Genomic DNA, 21900 nt, shown 5'->3' with positions numbered 1-21900 from the left:
TCGGTCTCTACGGATATCCGGATTTTCGGATCGGATCAAATCTGGATCTCGGATAAATCCTAGGCCTACCACCAGCATATGGGCTTTTAATTGCCTAAAACTCTGTTAGTTTGCATAAAATCTCGAATCAAGAAAATAGCAAATGGAACCAAATTCTGGAAAAATATAAATCAACAGAATAGGAACGTGAAGAAAGAAACTCAACAACACTCCCACCCTTCTCTTCATATATTGTTATGAGAACTATTGGGACACAATATACCCGGATATAACTGATGTTCTGTGTTGGTTTTGAAGCATGTATTGAAAGAATGAACTGACATATTAAACTCAAGCATATGAAAGAAAGTAAAAAAGAAGTTCTAACGACCCTCTCCTTTTGTCCTTGCAGGGCAAAAATTCCCACGGGGAGCTCAAGGAGACGCACCTCACGCACGTACCAGAGTTCCTCAAACCGCCAAGGACGCAGAGGAGACAACGCATATGGTAAAGAGAAGAAAAGCTCACTCATTCACCTGAACAGATATGATGAAGTTGCGAGTCAGCTCAAATGGTGGAGATACATCACCATACCATATACAAATACAAGACTCAATAATGAGGGATCAGAAACTCACTTGAATACTGCCGCTCTTTTAAGTGATATGGAATCAACCAATGAAGAGGCAAAAGAATATTTAATCACGGCAGTTTTAAAGCTTGCTTCACTTGTGCAAGCTCTGATGGGTGTATCCTACTGATGGCAGAATTGAAGGCATCTCCATGCAGTGTAGAACATGTCTGAAGGTTCTCACGCACTGAATTCTCCAATGACATCTGGTAGATTGGATCGGAAACTTTGATCTTATAACAAGATAGAAAATTTTACAAGCTGCGTTAGAGTCAGTGGTTTTGTGGAAGCTGCTTCGTTAAAAAAAAAAGATTTTGTATTGTTAACAGTTCAATAACAAATCACAAATTTTTTACAAACTAGCTTTTACCTGACTTTTACGTAACTCTTTGCTAGGTGGGGTTCCTTCCCCTTGAGACCTGCTTGAACTCATGTCGCCGCTGGAATTACATATTGTATGTTTTTCAGATAATAAATACCAAGTATTGTTAACAGTTCAATAACAAATCACAAAACTGGCTTGCAAACTGTGTACTTCTACAAGAATTAAACGTAATATTACCTTGATTCTTCTTCTGTTAGATCTTTGTCTCCACCAAGGATTACACTGGTGCATGTACTGTTTCCAGGAACACGATCAATATAGATACATAAATCCAGCTGTTAATATTCGATTGTGCAAGCATGTACCTTAGTATTTGATCAAGCTTGTCGAGAACTTGAGGCATTCTAAGTGTAAGTATTATGGAAAGAGCCAATCCAAATGTCTTTTTTTGCATGGGAGACGCATTATCCACCTGCACGAGTAGATGTAATAATAAAGTGAGTCGGAGGATAATATGCAACATGCAGAGTGGTTTAGAAAAGAGCTATTGCTTAGGATCAAAAAGAAAGACCATTTAACAACATGAAAGATTCCGCAAAGCACATTCTAAAACCAGTTAAAAGTTCCAGAAAGCTGGTCAAACAACCAATTGTTCAAAATACTTCACCACTGACCTTGTCGAGCCAAATGTCGGTGAGGCAAAAGAGTACGCTGTCTTCGATTGTGACCCCTGCTTGTTGGAGTAACACTGACAGAGATGAATCAGATGTTAACTGGGCCAAGTAAGTGGTGTTCACCACCAGAATCCTCGCCAGGATAGCAGCTGAGAACGTTTTAACTGCCGTCTTGGATGGATCTCGGTCATCCCCACCACTCAAGCAAATAATAACCAGTTTCTGAGAGATGTCAACAAGTGTTTCAAGGAAGAATATGAATCTTTCATCAATCAAAAAGAGAACTCGAAATTTACCTGTAAACAGCTGTTGATGAGAGGGGGCACTTCCGCAGGAAAACACTGTTCAATACAAGAGCAAATATTTTAAATCAAGAAGTTGTTATTTGTCCACACTTTCAAACATACACACATGTGAAAACAGTCATGACAAACACTATACATCGTAATGATGCAATAAAAGTTCCATCACTGGTCAATTTATATGTAATCCAAAAGATAAGGGTATGTAATTAAGAAAGTGAGAAATTAAACGCACCTGAACTAAGATGTCAATCACCGGAAGAATCGAGAGTAACCCCTTATCATTTACATTTCCAATAATAAGATCAAGAATCTTTGCTACACTTGAAGCATGCATATTAAGAAATTCCCCTCCATCCAAAATGATGTATGATTCCATGATACTGACAGCAACCTACTTTGGTTAAGATGTTAGTGCAAAAATTAAGGGGCATATGGTCATTTTGAATGTCTTTAAGGTATGATTGACACAGCATGTTTCAATAGATCTGAACTGCGACTTTAGGTTATTAACGAATCAAGACGTTAACTCCTTGAAAACTTAAAAAGCTAACCTGTAAGTGATCGAAACTTCTTTCAATGATGTCCACCATATAGGGAAAGCATGCTAGTAGCTGGGGCACCATCATAGGAGCATAGGAAAGTGTGGTTTCCCATAACTGCATATGTTCAGCGTCATTTTTGTATCACATTTGTATCAGCAGAAAAGAAAGGTATATATGTTACGAAGTGGAAACTTACTGCCATGCTATCTTCCAGAAGGTTGAGTGCATCAGGGCTATTAATGTCAATTCCCTTTTGGAGTATTGGAAGCAGTATGCTATAGCAGATGGGAGACTGATAAGCAAGCGCAATTACAAAACTCCGCAGTGCAACAAGAAGCTGAATCTGTAGAAGGCTTTCACCAGAAGATTCCTCCCACACCTGTTCTTAAGTCAAGCACGTAGATAATAAGATATCAATTGCGCACCAAGATAAGAATAAACATATACAGCTAAAAATGCGATTATACCTTCTGGAAAAATTGCACCAACTTTTGTGCGTACGGAGTGACTTCACTAACATGCCCAAGAAGAACAGAAATCAAGTTCAGAACTTGAACCTGAGAAAAAAGAAAGGATAATTAGATGGAGAGATAGAGAACCGTCTGCGTCATTTGAGGAAGAAGAATGACAAGAATGGAAGGCTGTAATGAATTTGAGGCAGCTAAATCATGTACCTTCGAATCAAACTCTTGAACTTCCTCAACCATTTTGAAACATGACTCCCAACAGATTGGAAGAAGATCAATAAAATATTGCTCCGAGAAATTCGCATCCTCAACATGTAAGCACAATGACCTACTAGCTGCCAGCTACATAAGAAAACAGAAAATCTCAGAGGCAGCTAACAAAATACAAAAAAACGGGAGTAAATAAAATCCGACCTTAATGCAAGACAGTAAGAGAAAAGCAACAAATATGTGATAGGATGAGACTACCTTGACAGCGAGGTCATTGTCCTGTAACAATGTTATCAAAGAACAATAGACTGCTCTTTTTGTGTCATCTTTAATCTGAAAGGTTATTACCATCAGTCAACAAATTTTCAAACAAATAAATAATTAAGAAAACCTATGGTAGAGTAGATAACAAAAATCAAAAGGGCAACTAATCCTATTAACGTCTTGTTACAAAATAGCCAAATTGTTTTGCTTTTGGATGATTATTCCTCTAACTCAACTTATTCGGACAAGACATTACTTCATTTTGCATATTTATGCCATAATCATCTTTCATGCAGTGATAAGATGCATTTTCTACAGAACATATGATGCAATTTCCTCTAAGTGTAGTCAATATTTGCAGCATAAAAAAGGTAAAGCCAAAGTAAAACAACATTACCTCTGAAACCCAATGTCCCAATATCATTGCTACTTTTCGGTGGATGATACGCCTATTTGGATGGTCATTTGACAGCTCAAGGGATAGTGCACCATTAAACCTGCAGCCAAATCGCCCGATCATTAAGAAGGGCACGTTATTTACTTAACTAATCAAAAACTCTTGTCACATTCTGCTGACTGGCAAAACGAAGGTTTCTTTACGAATTACACAGCCATGTTTAAACGAGATGAAGATAGCGTAGGCATTAAAAGATCAAAGAGCATACCAATCTCTGAAATTAAGATAATTCGAGAGCTCATAGTAGACATATGCAGTAGCAGCATATGCTGCATCTTTGAGAAGCAGCGCTGGTGTTATTTCAGTGACAGAAGGGGGGCAATTATTCATTGCTTCTTGAAGGATGGACACAACAATAGGTCCTAGGAGCTGTTCACAACAATGGAGACAGAAAGAGTAAGTATCAATTTATATAAATTAGCAGACTTCTTCACTCTTATTTTTTGGGTTAGATTTAGCATACTTTTCAGAACAGGCTGAAATGCTTAAGACTATCTGCTACTTACTTGGTTGTAGTTCTCAAACAAAACCATATATAGAGCTTCTGCACAAGGCCTCAATTTCTCAGACCACTGAATCATGTCCTGCTCGTGATGAAAGGACTCAGGGTTTTGGTACCACTCCTCTAGGTCACTTGCTGTTAGAACAAAATACCTGTTGAAATGTTGATGATTAAATTTTAGTAAAGTATTTTCCCCGGCATCATTAATACGACCACCATAGAGCGGTGACTGTATGGAGGTAGGAATGCATGAAAGCATTAAGACGATCCATGCAATATTTTTCAAACTAAATCCAGAAGGTCCCAAGAGTAACAATCCCTTCTCAACTATTACATGCACGTCAGTGACTCTCCTTAATGTTACATGGCTGAGTATGTCCATACAATAACGATACTTATAACTTAAGGGTGAAGATACTGAGAACAGAGAAACATAGATGTAAGCAATAAGATCGTTATGTCTCAATAAGATTATCATATCATATTTTGTTTTGGACTTTGCACTGGTAAATGAAAATTATCTACTTTCAAATTACCTTAATAAGGAACTAAGGCATAATTGGATTCACACATCTTATTGTTGGTTAGAAGGATACCTTCTCACTAGTATGTTGCACAAAAGAACTATCCTTTCGTTGGGTAAAAGTGAAGACACAATGCCACTAACTGCGTTTGAAGCATTCTTCTTCCTCTGCTCAAATGTAACTCCATTTTCATCCATCACTCGACCAGTTAGACTAGGCTTATACTCTTTACACTCAAGCACAGATTTCACCATCACCATACACTGAATAAAAAATTCTTCAAACGGCAACGATGCCTGTTCAGGATCTGTTATCTTGTTTAAGCAGAAATCCACTACGACTGGAAGAACACATTTATCTCCAAAGGAATAAGGATGTCTGCTTTGGATTGCGGCTAAGACTTTCATCAGCTTGACACATGCCTTCTTTACAAACTCCCAGAATTTAGGATCTCGATTCTGAAAAGATGAATCTATATGAAGATTTTGAACAAGTTAGCAAAAGTGTACATATATGGGGTGTAGATTGAAGCGAAGAAATAGAGGAAAAATCTTCTTTAATACAGAGTTCTGGGTGCTTTTGTTATATGCAAGAAAAAAGGTCCATAAGCTAAAAACCAACTCACAGTATGGAAGAAACGACTGAACCGCATTCAAGAGCAGAGGAGATACTTCTTTCACTGGTTTAATCTCCTGAAAGAAAAGAGTTAGTTGTATATCATATATCTGCATGTAGAGTAAATGTCTGAGAGAAAGAGCGAATTATGCATGAAAATATTCCACTAGTTCATAGAAGGAACATGGATGTAATAAAGAACTGAAAAGTATCAAGGAGAAGTATAGTGTATCTACCTGTATGCATTTGGCATCGCTTTGAAACCCTGAAATTGTGAGTTGGCGGACTATTTTCAAACATAGAAACCACCTCTCACAAGTCAGAAAAAGCTCATCGTGATGCTGCTCGGCACTATTTGAACCATAGCTCTGAGCCATTGTTGAAAAGCCACGTAGAATTGTTTGTACATCAGTTTGCCAAAGGTGCCAACTAAAGTCGAAGAGTTGCGACGAGATCTGCCAACAAAATAAACTGGACCTTATCCTTAACTAAAGCAAAGATCCAAGCTTTGATCCTACAATATACGCAATAGGAGAAAATAAATTGATCTAAGGGATGAAGACATAGTAGCAGACACACCTCAGCGAAAGTTCTCTGATCTGCCGTGAGACGTTTAGTGGACAACTCTTTTAGCGTTCGAAAAAGAATCATCAAGATTCTGTGAGAAGCAAGAACGTCAGCTGACTGAAGCTGTTGCGCAAGTACCGAAAACAGGTCAGGCCTGACATCACGAAGCACAAAAAAACCATTTATTTCGCTAAGAGAATCAATCCAAAAAAAAAACTCTAAAACCAAAGAAGATAGTGTCACAAGTTAATTAGAGTAATAAAGTGAAAATGGTGACCATTCCCTAGGATAATCAAAGCGGGCTATCTTCGATATGAGAACAGCCAACATCTCCGCTATCTGCAACAAAGCAAATAAAATGAGATACATTTCCACTATATGTCACCGTTGATGCAGCCACGGAATGCTAACGTTACAAGTTACAACACCTTGTAGTTCTCTTCTCTCAAGTGAGACAACAACTTCTGCCTCAAATGAATCTTCTCCTCATTGCTTATACCCCTGTGAAAATTCCAAGCAAAGAGTGTCAAAGCCTAAGTAATAGAGTAGTAACTTCACAGAGCTCACGCCACTACACATCCAAAAGTCTAATCCAGCCAGCAAGTGTAATCACACATCGGTATCGGAAGGGATCCTTAATAATATATAATATAACCGGACCAATCCACTTATCAGCAATTAATTCGGGAGAAGATCGAACTTACGATGAAGCATTTCGTCTGCTCTTCCAATGACGGTTGATACTGTTCTTGAAGTAAACAGACGCCATCAACCTAACGTCCACATGAGACACCAAATCCTTAGACGCAATCACTTCCTGCAACCAAAAACGAGAGGAAGTGAATCAATCAAGCAGCAGAATCCAAGGCGCAAGAGTATATGATTAGAAAACGAACCATGAGGCAGGAGCAGAAACCAGGCCTGCTCTCCGACTGAGAAAGAGCCGCCTCCGCCGGCCGACGAACGGACTCGTCGCCGCTCATGGAATTCGCTAGCAACGAGTACATCGCCGGTAAATCGGAAGCTGTCAACGCCATCAGAGGCAATCTCCGTCCTCCTCCGCGAGATCCGACGAAATCCTTGACCTAATAATCGAGGCTTCGGCGGCGAGAATAGAATCTGGCGGCGGAGATAGAAACGCGAAGCTAGTAAGAGACGTAGAGAGAAGACAAAGAAGATCGTCTCCTTGCCACGTCGTCTTCTTTTTCAATTTTTCTAACAACAATGCACCAAGGACAGTGGCGTATGCGATAACATTTTTTCACAGTCGTAAAAGAAGAAAAAAAAAACTTACCGTCGCACTGATCGGATTCCGATCACCGAGCCGGAGACTTTAACTTGGGCCGTTGGTCCAAGATTCAAAGGCCCAATTATTATAGCGCGTGATCGCAGCTAGATTCTTATTTGTGAAGATTCGTGGGAATTTTATATTAGCTACGTGTAAATACCCGCCTTAATTTGAAACTTGAAGCTAACGGAATTTAATTTTGAGAAATACAGAATAACCCCAATAGTTTTGTAAGTAACTCATTCCCCCCCCCCCAAAGTTCAGATCAGATGAATATTTTGTTTCGCCAGGGTTAATTTCAGAGATGTATGTACATGATTTTACCGCTAAGAAAAGGTTTCTCTTTTCAAGTTTATTGTGCTGCAAGCTACTTCGTGAGTGACATAGATTTAGTAATATATCTCCATGAACATAGAACTATTAATTTGTAATTATTATAAGTTATTAGAAACTCTGGAGCATATTTTAAAATAAATATACATGATTAAAAATGTTAATGTTAATATGTTCTAATTGATCCAGAAAAAGATACATGATGTAAGACGTTAATGTGTTCTAATCTACAAATAAAGTAAAACTATTAACATGAGAAAGTATTGTGTGAAGTAAGATGAAACTATTATTATTATCATCAAATGTATTTTTCCCTTCATAGATGTTACCTCACAAAGCAACTGCTAATGGTGTATAAGTTCTACATGAATTCACGTATATATATACCTAAACTGTACAAGAGATATGAAAGGTATCATAACCACTATATTTTCATCGAATTTTTATATGTCCGATAACAGCCAAACTCATTTTTGTATCATTATTTAAACCCACTAAAAACTAAACGCAATTTTGCAAAGAATCTTTGAATCTTATTTATTTTAACATTGATAGATTTCTATGGCTTTAGACAAAAGGCGCCTTTACATCGATCGTAACACCCGCTATGAAGAAGGCTATTTTAAAAACTACACAAGATGATTCTGAATAAAGACCAGCTTGCTCCAGATTACTTTGCAATTCGTAGGCATTCCATGAATTCAACATAATACCAGTCACCTTCTAAACATAATGATGGATATATGAAACAGAGACAAGTCAATGGTTTCGGGTTTTCTAGCTAGTGGTAAGTAAGTTAACATCTACACAACTTGTCTCATTTGCTTTCTATGAGAAGTAAGTAAGGGAGCATCTACACAACTTGTCTCATTTGCTTTCTATGAGAAGTCAACTTACTAGCTAGAAGAACAAGTCATTGGGAGGGGAAAAAAGTCACTGGGATTTTGGGAGGATAAGGGCCATCACGTTTTGAGAACAACAAAATCAGACCTTACTTGACCAGCAAGTGGTGACGTGCCACAACTCCACCACAATCGATGCATTAATAAAAGAAAGACGGAAAGAAATTTTTGTTTATTTTGGGATCTTTAGGAAACTGATTTTTCTCTTTAGATGATTACTATTTAGCATAAAGATGATGTCAAGTTAAGGGTGGTTTGATGACGATTTGTTTTTGTTTCTTCCAAAACATAAAATGTAGACTGTAAACACTTTTTTGAGATTAAAAAAAAAAGAAAGAAAAAGAGAAACACGTAGTATTGTGAACGGCGACAATAACAACAACGTCAAACTTCATGTGCCGTGTAGTTTGGTAATCAAAACTTAACGATAGATTATTATTTTTTGAAAAAAAATTTTTTAGACAAAAAAAAATGATAACTATGTCCTTTTATACTAATATTTATTTTGTATTATTTTGTCTATAATAATTTTTAATATTTTTGAAAATAAATTAAATAAATAGTTTTACAAACAAAAAATTTGGAAAAATATTAACTACTAATAAAATACATATATGAACTTGGTGGTATTTTTCAGTTCTAAAAATGTTTAAATAATAATTTCAGATTATATTCTAAATAAAGTAGAATTGACATTTTACAAAGTAGAAAACAAAATCCACATTTTTCATTGAATCTACTATGTTTAGAACACGTAAATAAGGGTATTCTAAAAATATTTAGAATATAGATTCTGCGCTTAACCTATGGCTCTAAAATATGTAAAAATAAGAATTTACAGATTGTTATAAGTCTAAAATCTGCGGAAATCGAAATCTACACATTACTATAAATCTATAAAAATCGACTTCTACAGATTTACTGTAAATCTAAAACCTGTAGAAATCAAAATCTACACATTACTATAATTTTAAAAACCTGTAGAAATCGATTTTTACAGATTTATTGTATTCTACGGATAAGAATAATCAGTTCCGAAAAATATGGAAATAAAATTATTTGGAAAAATATTCAGTTTCATATTTTGAAAAATCGATTTTTGAAAAAACAATATCCTAACAAACTCAAAAAATTCACCTTAACACACGATTGAAGCCTAAACATCCTAACAAACTCAAAAAAATCACCTTTTACCTTTGTATTTTCAAACTCTAGAAATGGAGACAGAGTTTCATACCTTTGCAGATCGAACGAAAGAGTGATAGATTCGTAAAAAGCTCACGAAATCGTATGGGTTAGGCTGGAGAATTGTCCAAATCAGAGTGAAATTGAGTGAATTAGGGTTTATGAACGTGGGACTTTGATTTTCTCCCTTCTGTTCGTGGACGAGATGAGAAATGATGGGTTTCATCCCAAAAAAAAATCGAGTTTAAAGAGTTGAAATAGTGTTTGGTCGGTTCAAATTAAGTGTGAATCAAACCGGATACAACCGAAAAAACCAGAAAATCGATTTAGAATACTTACATGGGCACGGGATTGATCGGTGTACAATTAGAGATCAATCGATCCAAATGAAATCGACCTTTGCCGATCGAGTGAAATGGATCAGGTCGATCAGTATATGTTCTGAGTTTTTTTTGTTCTGCATAATGACCTGGATCGACCGGTCAGATCGACCTTGTGATAACGAGTTGATCGGTCCCGCTTGATCGAGCACATTTTTTATTATATTTTAATGGGATATTTAACAATTGTTTTGTTAATTATAATTACAAAATTAAAATTAAATTTTAAGAGCATTATTGTCATTTTGAAAACAATTAGCCTAATGAGACATAAAGTATATGAGATCAGTTAAAAAAGACATAGTTATCATTTTTTGGGTCTAAAAAAATAATTTTCCTGTTTTTAACGATAGATATTAGATATTACTCCATATGTTTCATATTAAGTGTCGTTTTGGGTTTGTACACACGGATTAAGAAAACAATTAATTTTGTACATTTCCTATATAAAAACACAATTACCAATACACCTAACCATATTTCAACCAATAGAAAAATAAATTACTGAATAAAACTAATAAATTTTGCATTGAAAATCGAAAACGATATTTTTTTTTGTAACGAATTTTTTTTTCTACAACGACATTTAATATAAAACGGGAGGAGTAGTTCTTATATTTTACTAAATTTCCAATTTACTATAGTAGATAAGGTGTCAATGACTCAATGGTAGAGATGCAACGACTGGCCACTAATACGTTTAGACTTTTCTGCAATTTATTTTCTTGGGAGATGAAAATTGTCAAATGGCATTTTTCAATGCATTATTCTACCTTTTTTTTCAAAATGAAATAATTTCAAAAAATTTTAGTTTATACCTTTATTCTAGTCATATTTTATTTCAGAATAAAAATAAAATTATAAGAAAAATAATAATTAGATTACTCTATTTTTGAAACATATATATTTATCCTATTTTGGAATTGAAAATAAAGTAAGATTAGAATTTTTTTACTGAAAAATAAAATATAGAGTGGAAAATTAATCAAGATCGAAGATGTTCTAACTTCTAATGTTAATTAGATAACAATTCATTAAACTTTGCAAAATAACGTTTGACCAAAAATGCAACTTCGCAAATGACAAAATGAAAATTTTTGAGCTATTTACTGATTGTGCTTCAAAAAAAATTATGTAACTTAATTAATTTTATAAAGAGGTATATCAATACCCAACACTAACACGTTAAATAATGATCTAGTGCTCCAAAATAATAAATAGCACAATTATGAAAATGAAAGTTTTATCATTAATCGGATGTTTATATAATAAAATCTCGCATCATGCAAACATTTAATTTACAAGTTCAAAAAAAAAACATTTAATTTACGAGAGTAAAATCAATAAATCAGTCACGTCGACTTGTAGCTGTCGCTTTCAAGATTTTTGTTTGTTTGTTCTTGTGATAGCAATCAGCAGATGACAAATTAAAAATACAAGGACAGTAATTGCAGAGGTACTTTTTAGCGTTTTCACTGTTCATATGTTCTGACTGGAGTTGGTTTGGCTACTTCAATAATTTATTGACATCCACACGAAAAAGGGTTGAAGAGAAAAAGCAACTCATGATGATTTCTTGTTGATTAAACTCTTTGGTCTTCTTGTGCCAAATGAATTTTCCCCACTAAGCAACTTCTTTTCAAACAAACCCATTATCTTCTGCTTCTTCTTCTTCTTCTTCTTCTTCTTCTTCTTCTTCCTCCAGATTCAGTTTGTATCCAGGAGACGGGTCAAATTTGAGGTTCTTGTAGGAAACTTTTAGTTCTTACATCTCTATCAAATCCAGATTTAGTCTACATCCAGGAGTGATTCTTGTATATACTCTCTGGATCTTGTGATGTTCTTTAATTGCTTCAGAGTTCTTGATAAGTGCAAAAGAAATGATCGTCTTGGTCAGAAAGAAGCTGAAGGTATATACAAAACCATTATCAATACGTTTGTACTTTATGTTCAAGTTCTTGATTATTTTAGGGGTTTTTGCCTGTGATCATTACTGTAATAATGAATTTTTTAGGTTAAAGAATCTGCTACAATGGTTGACCAATTTGATTTAGTCACTTTCTTGATCTCTTTTTTTTTTTTGCTAAAGAAAATGGTTCTTGAATTTAATGATCTCTGGTTCTTTGAATGATTCAGAGATTTGCACCGACAATGTGAGAGTCTTTTCATATAACTCATTAAGATCAGCCACAGATGATTTCCATCCATCTACCAGAATCGGAGGTGGTGGCTTTGGCGTTGTCTACAAGGTAAGAAACGTTTGAAAAGATGTTACGTTTGATGTTTCTAGTGAATCATGCACCAACATGGTTCTTGAATCTTGCAGGGAGTATTGAGAGATGGTACACAAGTAGCAGTGAAATCACTTTCAGCAGAATCTAAACAAGGCACACGCGAGTTCTTGACTGAGATCAACTTGATATCCAACATTCATCATCCTAACCTTGTTAACCTCATTGGCTGCTGCATAGAAGGGAACAATCGGATTCTCGTCTATGAGTACCTTGAGAACAACAGTCTCGCTAGTGTTTTGCTCGGTAACGTTCATCTACCAAGTCCAACACTGTGTGTCCTGTCTTTCTCCTGATGTTGTTTGAGTGATCTTTTAGGTTCAAGGAGTAAGTATGTTCCACTTGATTGGTCCACAAGAGCTGCCATTTGCGTTGGGACAGCTTCCGGCTTAGCTTTCCTTCACGAGGAAGTCGAGCCTCAGATGGTTCACCGCGACATCAAGGCGAGTAATATCTTACTAGACCGAAACTTTTCTCCCAAGATTGGAGATTTCGGGTTGGCAAAGCTTTTTCCAGACAATGTCACTCACATTAGTACCCGAGTCGCTGGAACAGTGTAAGAATCCTTTCATGTTTCCATCTTTCCTCTACAGATGTTTTCAGCTAATGAAGTCTGACACTACAGGGGATACTTGGCCCCAGAATACGCACTTCTAGGTCAGTTAACAAAAAAGGCAGACGTTTACAGCTTTGGGATACTTGTGCTTGAAGTCATAAGTGGTGGTAGTAGCAGCAGAGCGGCCTTTACAGACGAGTTATTGGTTCTGGTCGAATGGGTAAAGCTTATAAACTCTAATACCTTAACACACAATATATACTATGTCAATGAAAACATCCTAAACTTTGTGGTGATAGGCCTAGGCATTTTACCCGATATTCAAAGAATCGAACTAAAATAACCAAAACCGGATCAAAACTGTTGAATACCTAAATATCCGAACAATTCCTATATTTATATATCCAAACCGAACCGAAAAACGAGAACGGAATGTATATTCGAATATATATAAATATTAATTATATTTACATATAAAATAACCAGAAATATAATTTAAAAATGTACTTAAACTATTTGGGAAAAAGAGACGAATTGTCCAAAACTATCTGTGATCAATGGTTTATAGTTAATCAGTGGTTTGGTAGGTATGGAAGCTGAGAGAAGAAGGGAGGCTACTAGAGTGTGTGGATCCATATCTTACCAAGTTTCCTGAAGCAGAAGTGATACGATTCATCAAAGTAGCTCTATTCTGCACTCAAGCCGCGGCACAAAAGAGACCAAACATGAAGCAAGTGGTGGAGATGCTTAGCAGGAAAGAGATTAAGCTCAACGAGTCTGCCTTAACGGAGCCTGGTGTCTACAGAGGTGTCAACAAGGGAGGCAACCACCGTGGCCTCGGTCTTAGAGGTAGCAGCTCACAGGAGAGCTCATCAACACAAGGTTACAAAGGGAAAAGCCCAGCTGTTAATCAAGGATCGTCGTCGGCTTCTGTTATTTCGTTTCAGAGCATTTCAGAGGTGGCTCCTAGATGATTATGATTATTTCTTTTGATAGAGCAGATGCATATATTCTTGAGTGTATTAATTAGTTTCTGATGGATTAGTATATCTAAATATAGATATAGTAGATCAAATACCAAGAGAGAAATATTATTAATTCAATAAGAAGTCTTCTGTTGTGAGTGGGATTCATAGCATTTTTGTCGTTGTAAAGTTCTGTTTCTAATGGATACTATAGCCAATTAATCAATTCTATAGACAATAAAAGGGACATTGATTGTTGAAAGCTGATAGGAAACTATGTTACGTTTTAATTGAGTGGGAAAAATCAAGTTCAAGAACAATAAAGTGAAATGCAGGCTTTTGATAAGGTTACATGTCTACCCATAGAATCAATTTTTTTTTTTGACAACAAGACATTCACAGACTGACTCTGTAAACCAAATCGGTAACTCTGTATCCATGTGAACGACGAAAGACGGTTGTTTCCTAACACTGCGTGCTAAGCTATCCGCCCGTATGTTCTCCGTTTGAGATACATGAACGATGTCTGAGTTGAGAAAACTTCTTCGTAAAAGCTTGATATCTTCCAGATAACTTTCAAATGTTGGTCATTCTTCTGGTTCTGAAACCATTTTTACCATTTGAGAACAATCCGTTACAAACATAACCTGAGACTGTCGTAAATTCTTCATACATTCCATTGCTCAAATCAAAGCCTCCACCTCCGAATAAAGATGTGAAAGACATGCTCTTACATTCCTTGCTCCTAATAAACCATCGAAGCCCGGTAAGGTACTATACCATCCTTGTCCCGAAAATATTTTTTTATCTTTCCACGAACCATCTATAAAACAACATCGTCTTGGAGTTGCTAATGTGGGTCTGGTCTATACCTGACGCTCCCTCTTCTGATCAGTGAGTACATGTGCCTCAGCCCAAAGTGTTGATTCCAATTCCGCTAATTTAAGTGTTTCACTTGGATCAATATCCAGATTACTAAACACTTTATTATTCCGACCTTTCCATATATATCATAATATCCATGCAAATTGGTGGGTCATCCATCTTTGGATTGACTCTCCAAAAAAGATGATCCATGTTACCAAAAAAAGAACAAGTAGGAAAAATATTGGGATTCGATGGTATTTTAGATAATGCCCACACTTGACGTACTGGAGAACATTCAAAAAACACATGATTTATTGATTCTTCCGGATCTCCGCATCGAGGACAACATATATCCTTTTGTATTCTTCTCGCTCTAAGATTTTTCATTACCTCTATACAACCTGAAAAAAATTGCCATAAAAAATGTTTTATCTTCGGCGGGCACCGCACTTCCCAACCGAAGGCTTTTAGTATATCTACCGTGGACCCATAAAAATCTGGTGGTTTTAAATATAAGGAAAGCAATATTATCTCAGCACTATGGTTATATAAATATCTTTAGACTTCAAAACATGTAAGTTTCTATTGTATACATAGCTAAAATTCAACTACTATTTTTTGTCTTTCACAACATAACGCTCTCTTTACTCATGAAATGTTTTACCGTTTTAAAACAAGACAAATAATCTTTCTTTATGTATTTGCTTTCTTGCCAATGTAATAAAACTTTTTTTTAGCTTTAATAAAACTAGGGTTGGGCCAAAAACCCGGATCCGAAGAACCGAACCGAACCCGATCCGAAAAAATAACACCGAATCCGAACCGAAATTAATTAAATATCCGAACGGGTTCAGAATTTTGGTATCTAAAGAACCGAAACCGAATCCAATTCGAACCGAAGTATTTCGGGTACCCGAATATAACCGAAATAGATTTATATACCTAAATATATATTGCTTATTTTTAGATTTAATATATATTAAAAACATCTAAAATATATAAGATACTTTTAAGTTGTCTAAAATACTTGAAAATATAAATAAATAGTCAAAAATAAATGTCTAAAATAGCTAAAATATATTCAAAACACCAAAATACTTAAAATATCTACTGATTTTCTATCCAAATATTCAAATCAAACCAATTTATATGTTAATTTTAGGTATTTTGACATATATTATACAAATTTATATGTAATATATTATTTTGTTTTATAGATTTTGTGAAATTTTAAGGATATAATAAATATTGAAATTTAAAAACAATTTAAATAGGTTATTCTAACCCGAACCGAACCCGTAAAGATCTGAACCGAACCCGAACCAAAATTTAGAAATATCCGAATGGGACTAAAATCTTTAAACCCGAAAATCCGAAATTCGAATAGATCCGAACCGAATCCGAACGCCCACCCCTAAATAAAACCTCTTGTTGCAACTTCTGCTAGTGCATTCAGCTTTGAGAGGAGAGGAACACACATTATTTCATAAAAGTGTTGAATGTAAGCTTTTCTTTGGATTCTTTAGATACTGTTGATACGTTTTGTTCTTGTTTGGTCAGATATTTTTTTGGACCTACAATTTGTGAAACGCTTAAAGTTTTGTCTTTTTGTTGAATCATCATCCTTCCTTTAAGAAATTTATTGGAACTTACCTCTTGTTTTTTTGTTTGACAAGAATTATTTTAAATGAGATCAGAAAAGAAGAAGAAAGCCAAGTGGGGACTGCCCATGAGCTTTCTTGTCATTGGTCCATTGATGTCGACCCCTCTTTCTTGTCACTGAAACGAGTTTTTTTATTTATTTAATGTTAATTATCTTTGTAGGACGATCGAGTTCACTTTATAAGTACACTATTACAGTATTATTCACTCAAGCTGTCTTTACATATATGTAACCATCTGATCGTAAGTAAAACAAAATGTGTGAAGCAAAGCCTCTTCGACAACTCTTAACCATTTTAATGTCTTTTATAAACGTTTTGAAGAAAATGCGCATAGGTTTCATAATCTCAAATATTAAACAAGAGAGAATGTAATAATAACATTGAATAAAAAAAAATCAGAAACAGCATTAAATGCATTCACAAGCTTTAGTCAGCAAGCACTACAAGAAAGAGAATGAGAGCGAATCGTGGTCTCTGGTTTCTTCAGAAGATTATATTTTAATCTTCTTCTTCACGTAAATCCACACAAAAACAAAGAAAACAACTTTACTTTTGTCTTCTTGAAAAAGTAAAACTCTTTCTCGATTCCTAAAAGATTCCATCTAGCAGAAGAAGAAGAAGAAGAAGAAGAGCTTGTCCCTGTTCAAAGCTATGGCGATGTTCAAAGCTCTATCCTTTCTGTTTGTTCTGTGCTTCGAGGTTCATGTAACCATGGCTACTACACATGAGAACTCCTCCTTTTCATTTGATGGGTTGGCGAAGTCTCCAACTTTTGACAAGGATGTGTCTCTGTTCGGAGATTCGAAGCTAGTCAGTTCCACTTCTTCGATTCAGCTGACTGACTCAGTGAGTGGAAGCGTGGGAGGAGTCCTTTACAAGAAACCCATCAAGCTTCTCCAAGGTAAAGAGAGGAGGAACTCGTTATCTTTCTCCACTCACTTCTCCTTCTCGATGCCTAACGAGATTAGTGACGTCATGGGTTTTGTAATGGTTCCGACAAGTTTTGATCTTGGTCTGCTCGGTAAGAAAGACACCACCTCCTCCTCTGCTTTAGGGTTTCTGTTTCGATACGCAAAGAACGAGACGGTTGTCGGCTTTGAGTTTGATGTATCCAGTGGAGGTAACCGTGCGAGAATCTTGATAGGTTCTCAAATTAGAAACCTTTCGTTTAGGGGTGACTTGATGATGGAGAAAGGAGGGAGGCTGAGCTGTATGGTTGAGTATGAGGCGAGTTCTAAGAGAATGATGGTTCGGTTTAGAAAAGCCGGTTCGGTTAAGATGTATGATCCGTTCTTCTCTTTCTCGGTGGACTTGGAGGAGCTTTGGAGTGGTGGTGAGTTCATGGTGGGGTTGAGCTCTGCAAACGGGAACTCTTCAAATGCGCATTTTCTATATTCGTGGGGGGTTGAGATATGGCATCCTCCTCCGGTGTGGATGCATTCGGAGCCGCTTCAGCCGTATGAAGCATTGGAGGCTGAGAGATCCACGGAGGAGGAAGAGGGTGTTGAGAGAAACGGGTGTTTATGGGGGATGCTTGGTGTTTTGGTGTTGGGTGCAGTGTGTGGAGCCTTGGGAGCAGTGTTGGCTTTGTGTCTCTGGACAATATGCGGTGTGAGGCGGTCTATGGTGGTGGTGGTTCCAGAGGAATGTCCTGTGAAAGCTGCGAGTGTTATTGAAGAAGGCAAGAAGTAGTGAGGAGTTTGGTTTTGGTTTCGGAAGGTTGTCTTATGTTGTTGTGTAAATGTATGATCTTCTTCTTCTTCTTCTTCCTAGCCCTTTTGTTTGCTTTAGTGACTCTTCTGTGTGTTTCTTTAGTTTCACGTTTGGACTTAAAAATCAATTTCAAATGTAAAATCACTATGAAAAGTAGACATCTTTTTTGGTAAATGTAACATCTTTTCTGTTTCTGGTTCTGAATCCAACACGTTCTTCTCCTGGCACAAGATTCAGGACACACTTTGTCTTCTTCTCACTTTGATTTTTATTGCAACATACTAACATATGAATGTGAACCGAGTAAAATAAGTCTTTGGTCAGTCATCTCGTGACACAGATCAAATATCTACAAAATAGACAACAGTCACATGTACCATCACTTGTCACTTGCCTCTATGTCTCTTAACCGAGAAGAGAAACAAAGAAAGAAACTGCTGTAATGTAAAATTTAACCTCAACATGGGACACAAACCAGAGATTATAGATCCATATAAAATGTTCCAAGTAGCAAGCTCTCTAACCTTCTAACTGATCATTAGGAATCATCTGGAGAGCAACCGCCGTGGTAAGCTTCACAAACATCGAGGTTGGCTGCAAGAGGCAATTCTTGGTAAGCTCGGTGTAGAGGAGGTAGAATTAGAGCAGATTTTTTATCCATCGCTAATAGCCTTCCACATTTACTACACCATAAGAGATGTGAAAAAGTTTACTACACAGAAAACACGAAAGCTACACTGCAGAAGAATATTATAGACTGGCTTATCACCTGCATGGTTTACTAAATAAGGATTCAAAACTGCATATCCATAGCTGCATTAGAGGAAAATAAAAGGTGTAAATTAACTTCCACGGATCCAAAAGAACGTAATCCAGAGACAGAAAGAGTCCTTGTTAAATCTTTTACCAGAAGAGAGTACAGAGCGGTTCCGGTACCAAAACCGAGGAAATATTGCAAGACCGTAGAAGCATGTTCCTGCAAGAAAATATTTTATTAATGCAAGTTCCTAATCAATCAAATTCGTAACACCAGTAGCAGTCTCTGTTACCGTGATGTGTTTGTACACATGATGAGCCGAGAAGCCTCTCGAATGTAAGTAGCTGCCTCCCTATAAAGAAGTGAAGGGATGAAGCAAAAAACAATATCCTATGAAGATCAGTTTTAACTAATGGAAGTTACCTCATCTGGAGAGAAGAATGCAACAGAATCTGGATCAACAGAACCAGCTGGATTCAACGAGACCACAGCTCTGAACACGGATGGAACATACAACTCAATTACAGCAACTTTATCAGCGACTTCAGCCTCTAACCCTGATCTCAGCTTACTAGAACTCTGAAAAACAAGTTTCGATGCTTCTGGAGGATCATCATCACTGCCTGATCCAGGTAAAGAATTAGCTCTTTTGAGCCAGCTCAACCGTCCATAAGTAGACACCTTCACATTCGGAACCAGCTTCTCTAAACGCGATTGTATATCTGGCAATGTTTTGCAATCAAACGGCTCCCCTCCTCCATGTTCTAATACTGAATGGGATGCACGATGTTTCTTTGATCTTGATTCCATCTTTACTCCATCGTCAATGTGAGGAAAGAAACGCCTCTTTTGATCCGTAAAAGCCTTGAGAGCTAACCTACAGTCATCAAGAGTCACATCTGATGACATACTCAAAGTTTTAACAAACCAAATCATTCACGAGAGAAGAGCATATGGAGAATGCATGGCATTTAATAGCGGATGACACTCTAAATTGCATGATCCAGTAAGGTTAATAATCATTTCAACAAACACCACACGGTATGAACCAAAATGGAAAGTCTGGACAGACGATGGAACTATAAACCACAATCTACTCTCCAGGAGGAAGAGTAACTAACAGCCAAATGTATCTTCAATTCTAAGTAGTTTACTATATACTAATTTTTATAATAATTTTAAATAGCATATTCCTATTGTTCTACCAATCATTTTATTAAACAGTTTAGCAAAAGCTACAGATCAAAGAAACTTCACGGTACCGCAGTTAATAATAACAAAAATCTTTATATGTATATATACGTTGTCGTTACTATTAAAACCGTACCACAGTTGTTGTATGTTACCATTCGGAGCCACTTCCAGAATAAGAATCAACATACTTTTTTTTTTTTTTAATTATACAAGGGTATCCAGACTAGTCACGTATTACCACGCCTGTCCATGACGATGCCGAAATGTTAATTCGCCGGGACTCGAACCTAATCAGTTAAGAATGCACAAAAATCTTTGGAAACAATGTCATAATCATACCTAGTTCTATCAACAGCAGAAGCACCAGCTTGGCCAGCAAGCTGCCTCTTCCACGCATATGCAACGACCGCACCATCTGGACAAACCAACGGCATGTGAAGACCCCACGAGTTACTCCTCGACCTGAGAGACTCAGTGAGAACCCCAGACTCTTCCAACTTCTTCCCTGAGATCCAATCAACACCATCCCATCCTTATAATCCCTAATCGGATACTAACGAAAGAATCAATTTGTAAAGTACCAATTGAACGGAGATCGTGAAGGTGTTGGCGCATGGATGCGTCTTCTTTGAGTAAGAGCTGAAGAGACGTATCGGTGGTGCTGGTGCGAGGATGAGAGGTTAGGAACAAGGCTTCGAAGACACGGTCTGCGCCGAGGCGAATATCGGCGATTACTCGAGCCGCTTGGTTGAGTCGCTCCATGGCCTGAGCCACCTGCTTCGGCGGCGCCTCCAGTTCAGACTGACTGTTCGCCGCCTCGGTAGGGTTCTGGAGAAGTTGGAGCTGCTGTAACGACTGCATAAAGCTGTGATGAAGAATCAATCTCTCTCTCTCTCTCTCGATTACAGGTCGATCCAGTGAACTGTAATCTTCACGGCGACGACGGGCGAAGGACCTTAACCGGTTTGTAGCAAATATGGAAAGACCTTAACCGGTCTTGACTCTATAAAATGGATCTGACGTTAACCGGTTCAATAATTATTACTGTGAAATAGGCCATGGTTTCAGTCGGGTTTTTCTGATTACAGTTGTTATGAATTTTTGCAAATACAGGTTGGATTCGAATATAACACATTAGTTTCAGAATGGTTTTGTATCTGTAACCCCAAATGCTCTGTTTTGTGTTTATGAAACTCAGATTGTATTCAACTGAAAGCAATAGCTATAAGTAGCATTACAATGAAACAAAGAGCTCCTGAAATAAAGCAACAACTAACGCAACTAAACCACTAGAACTGGAAACTACTTGGTCCTAAAGAATAGGACATTATTGAAACAACTAACAAACGTGAAAGACTAAATCAAACCTCCAACGGCTCCAAACTTCAAATGGTAGTTTTGCTCCAACAAACCCTCCCTAAGCTAAACTTGGTCTTCAAGATTCAGCTTATCCTTGACTGAGCAGACTCCAAGTCTGCTTCTCATCTTCTCGAACACTTCCCTCTTTAATGCCTTTGTGAATACATCAGCAACTTGTTCTTCAGTACCGCAATGTTCCAAGCTTATCTCTCCTTCATTTACCAGATCACGTAAGAAATGAAACCTGACACCAATATGCTTGCAACGCCCATGAAATACAAGGTTCTTATATAGCTTAATTGTTGACGTGTTGTCGCATTGAATAATGGTGCTCTCGTTCATCTCATGTCCCAACTCCTTCATAACTCTTTTGAACCAAATAGC

At 36.8% G+C, this 21900-nt stretch overlaps 4 protein-coding genes across 6 annotated transcripts; 2 read left to right on the top strand and 2 right to left on the bottom strand.

Moving 5' to 3' along the window:
* Nucleotides 1-195: 195 nt before the first annotated feature.
* Nucleotides 196-7275, bottom strand: LOC106335777 (importin-11-like). 2 transcript variants are annotated; one of them, XM_013774388.1, is made up of 24 exons: nucleotides 6959-7099; nucleotides 6767-6879; nucleotides 6491-6563; nucleotides 6340-6401; nucleotides 6075-6216; nucleotides 5732-5950; nucleotides 5506-5572; nucleotides 4953-5352; nucleotides 4361-4508; nucleotides 4063-4223; nucleotides 3795-3894; nucleotides 3392-3466; nucleotides 3131-3265; nucleotides 2924-3013; nucleotides 2653-2835; nucleotides 2466-2570; nucleotides 2147-2305; nucleotides 1906-1950; nucleotides 1610-1831; nucleotides 1301-1407; nucleotides 1173-1229; nucleotides 981-1050; nucleotides 618-843; nucleotides 196-515 (listed from the first exon to the last, which is right to left on the bottom strand). In XM_013774388.1, the coding sequence occupies exons 1-23, from the start codon at nucleotides 7097-7099 to the stop codon at nucleotides 682-684; spliced, it is 3036 nt and encodes a 1011-aa protein (XP_013629842.1). In that variant the 3' UTR covers nucleotides 196-515; nucleotides 618-681. The 2 variants fall into 2 exon arrangements, with proteins under 2 accessions (XP_013629842.1, XP_013629843.1); XM_013774389.1 differs by lacking the exon at nucleotides 196-515 and having other exon boundaries at nucleotides 708-900; nucleotides 6959-7275.
* Nucleotides 7276-11630: 4355 nt separating this feature from the next.
* LOC106329035 (putative serine/threonine-protein kinase) lies at nucleotides 11631-14126 on the top strand. The gene is made up of 6 exons (XM_013767603.1): nucleotides 11631-12060; nucleotides 12287-12399; nucleotides 12477-12687; nucleotides 12760-12997; nucleotides 13067-13217; nucleotides 13585-14126. The coding sequence occupies exons 1-6, from the start codon at nucleotides 11988-11990 to the stop codon at nucleotides 13969-13971; spliced, it is 1173 nt and encodes a 390-aa protein (XP_013623057.1). The 5' UTR covers nucleotides 11631-11987; the 3' UTR covers nucleotides 13972-14126.
* Nucleotides 14127-16886: 2760 nt separating this feature from the next.
* Nucleotides 16887-18398, top strand: LOC106335724. Its single transcript, XM_013774321.1, has one exon. The coding sequence runs from the start codon at nucleotides 17145-17147 to the stop codon at nucleotides 18183-18185; it is 1041 nt and encodes a 346-aa protein (XP_013629775.1). The 5' UTR covers nucleotides 16887-17144; the 3' UTR covers nucleotides 18186-18398.
* LOC106335723 (mediator of RNA polymerase II transcription subunit 27-like) lies at nucleotides 18334-21129 on the bottom strand. 2 transcript variants are annotated; one of them, XM_013774320.1, is made up of 8 exons: nucleotides 20739-21129; nucleotides 20497-20662; nucleotides 19387-19840; nucleotides 19256-19315; nucleotides 19114-19182; nucleotides 18976-19019; nucleotides 18731-18889; nucleotides 18334-18555 (listed from the first exon to the last, which is right to left on the bottom strand). In XM_013774320.1, exons 1-7 carry the CDS (start codon nucleotides 21016-21018, stop codon nucleotides 18745-18747), a joined length of 1218 nt encoding a protein of 405 aa, XP_013629774.1. In that variant the 5' UTR covers nucleotides 21019-21129; the 3' UTR covers nucleotides 18334-18555; nucleotides 18731-18744. The 2 variants fall into 2 exon arrangements, with proteins under 2 accessions (XP_013629774.1, XP_013629773.1); XM_013774319.1 differs by having other exon boundaries at nucleotides 18494-18889.
* Between the last annotated feature and the right edge of the window lie 771 nt (nucleotides 21130-21900).

Source organism: Brassica oleracea, chromosome C3 (genome assembly GCF_000695525.1).
Source record: "Brassica oleracea var. oleracea cultivar TO1000 chromosome C3, BOL, whole genome shotgun sequence".
Taxonomy (NCBI): Eukaryota; Viridiplantae; Streptophyta; class Magnoliopsida; order Brassicales; family Brassicaceae; genus Brassica; species Brassica oleracea.
The sequence above is the reverse complement of the archived record's forward strand: the minus strand, read 5'-3'. Positions and strand labels throughout refer to the sequence as shown.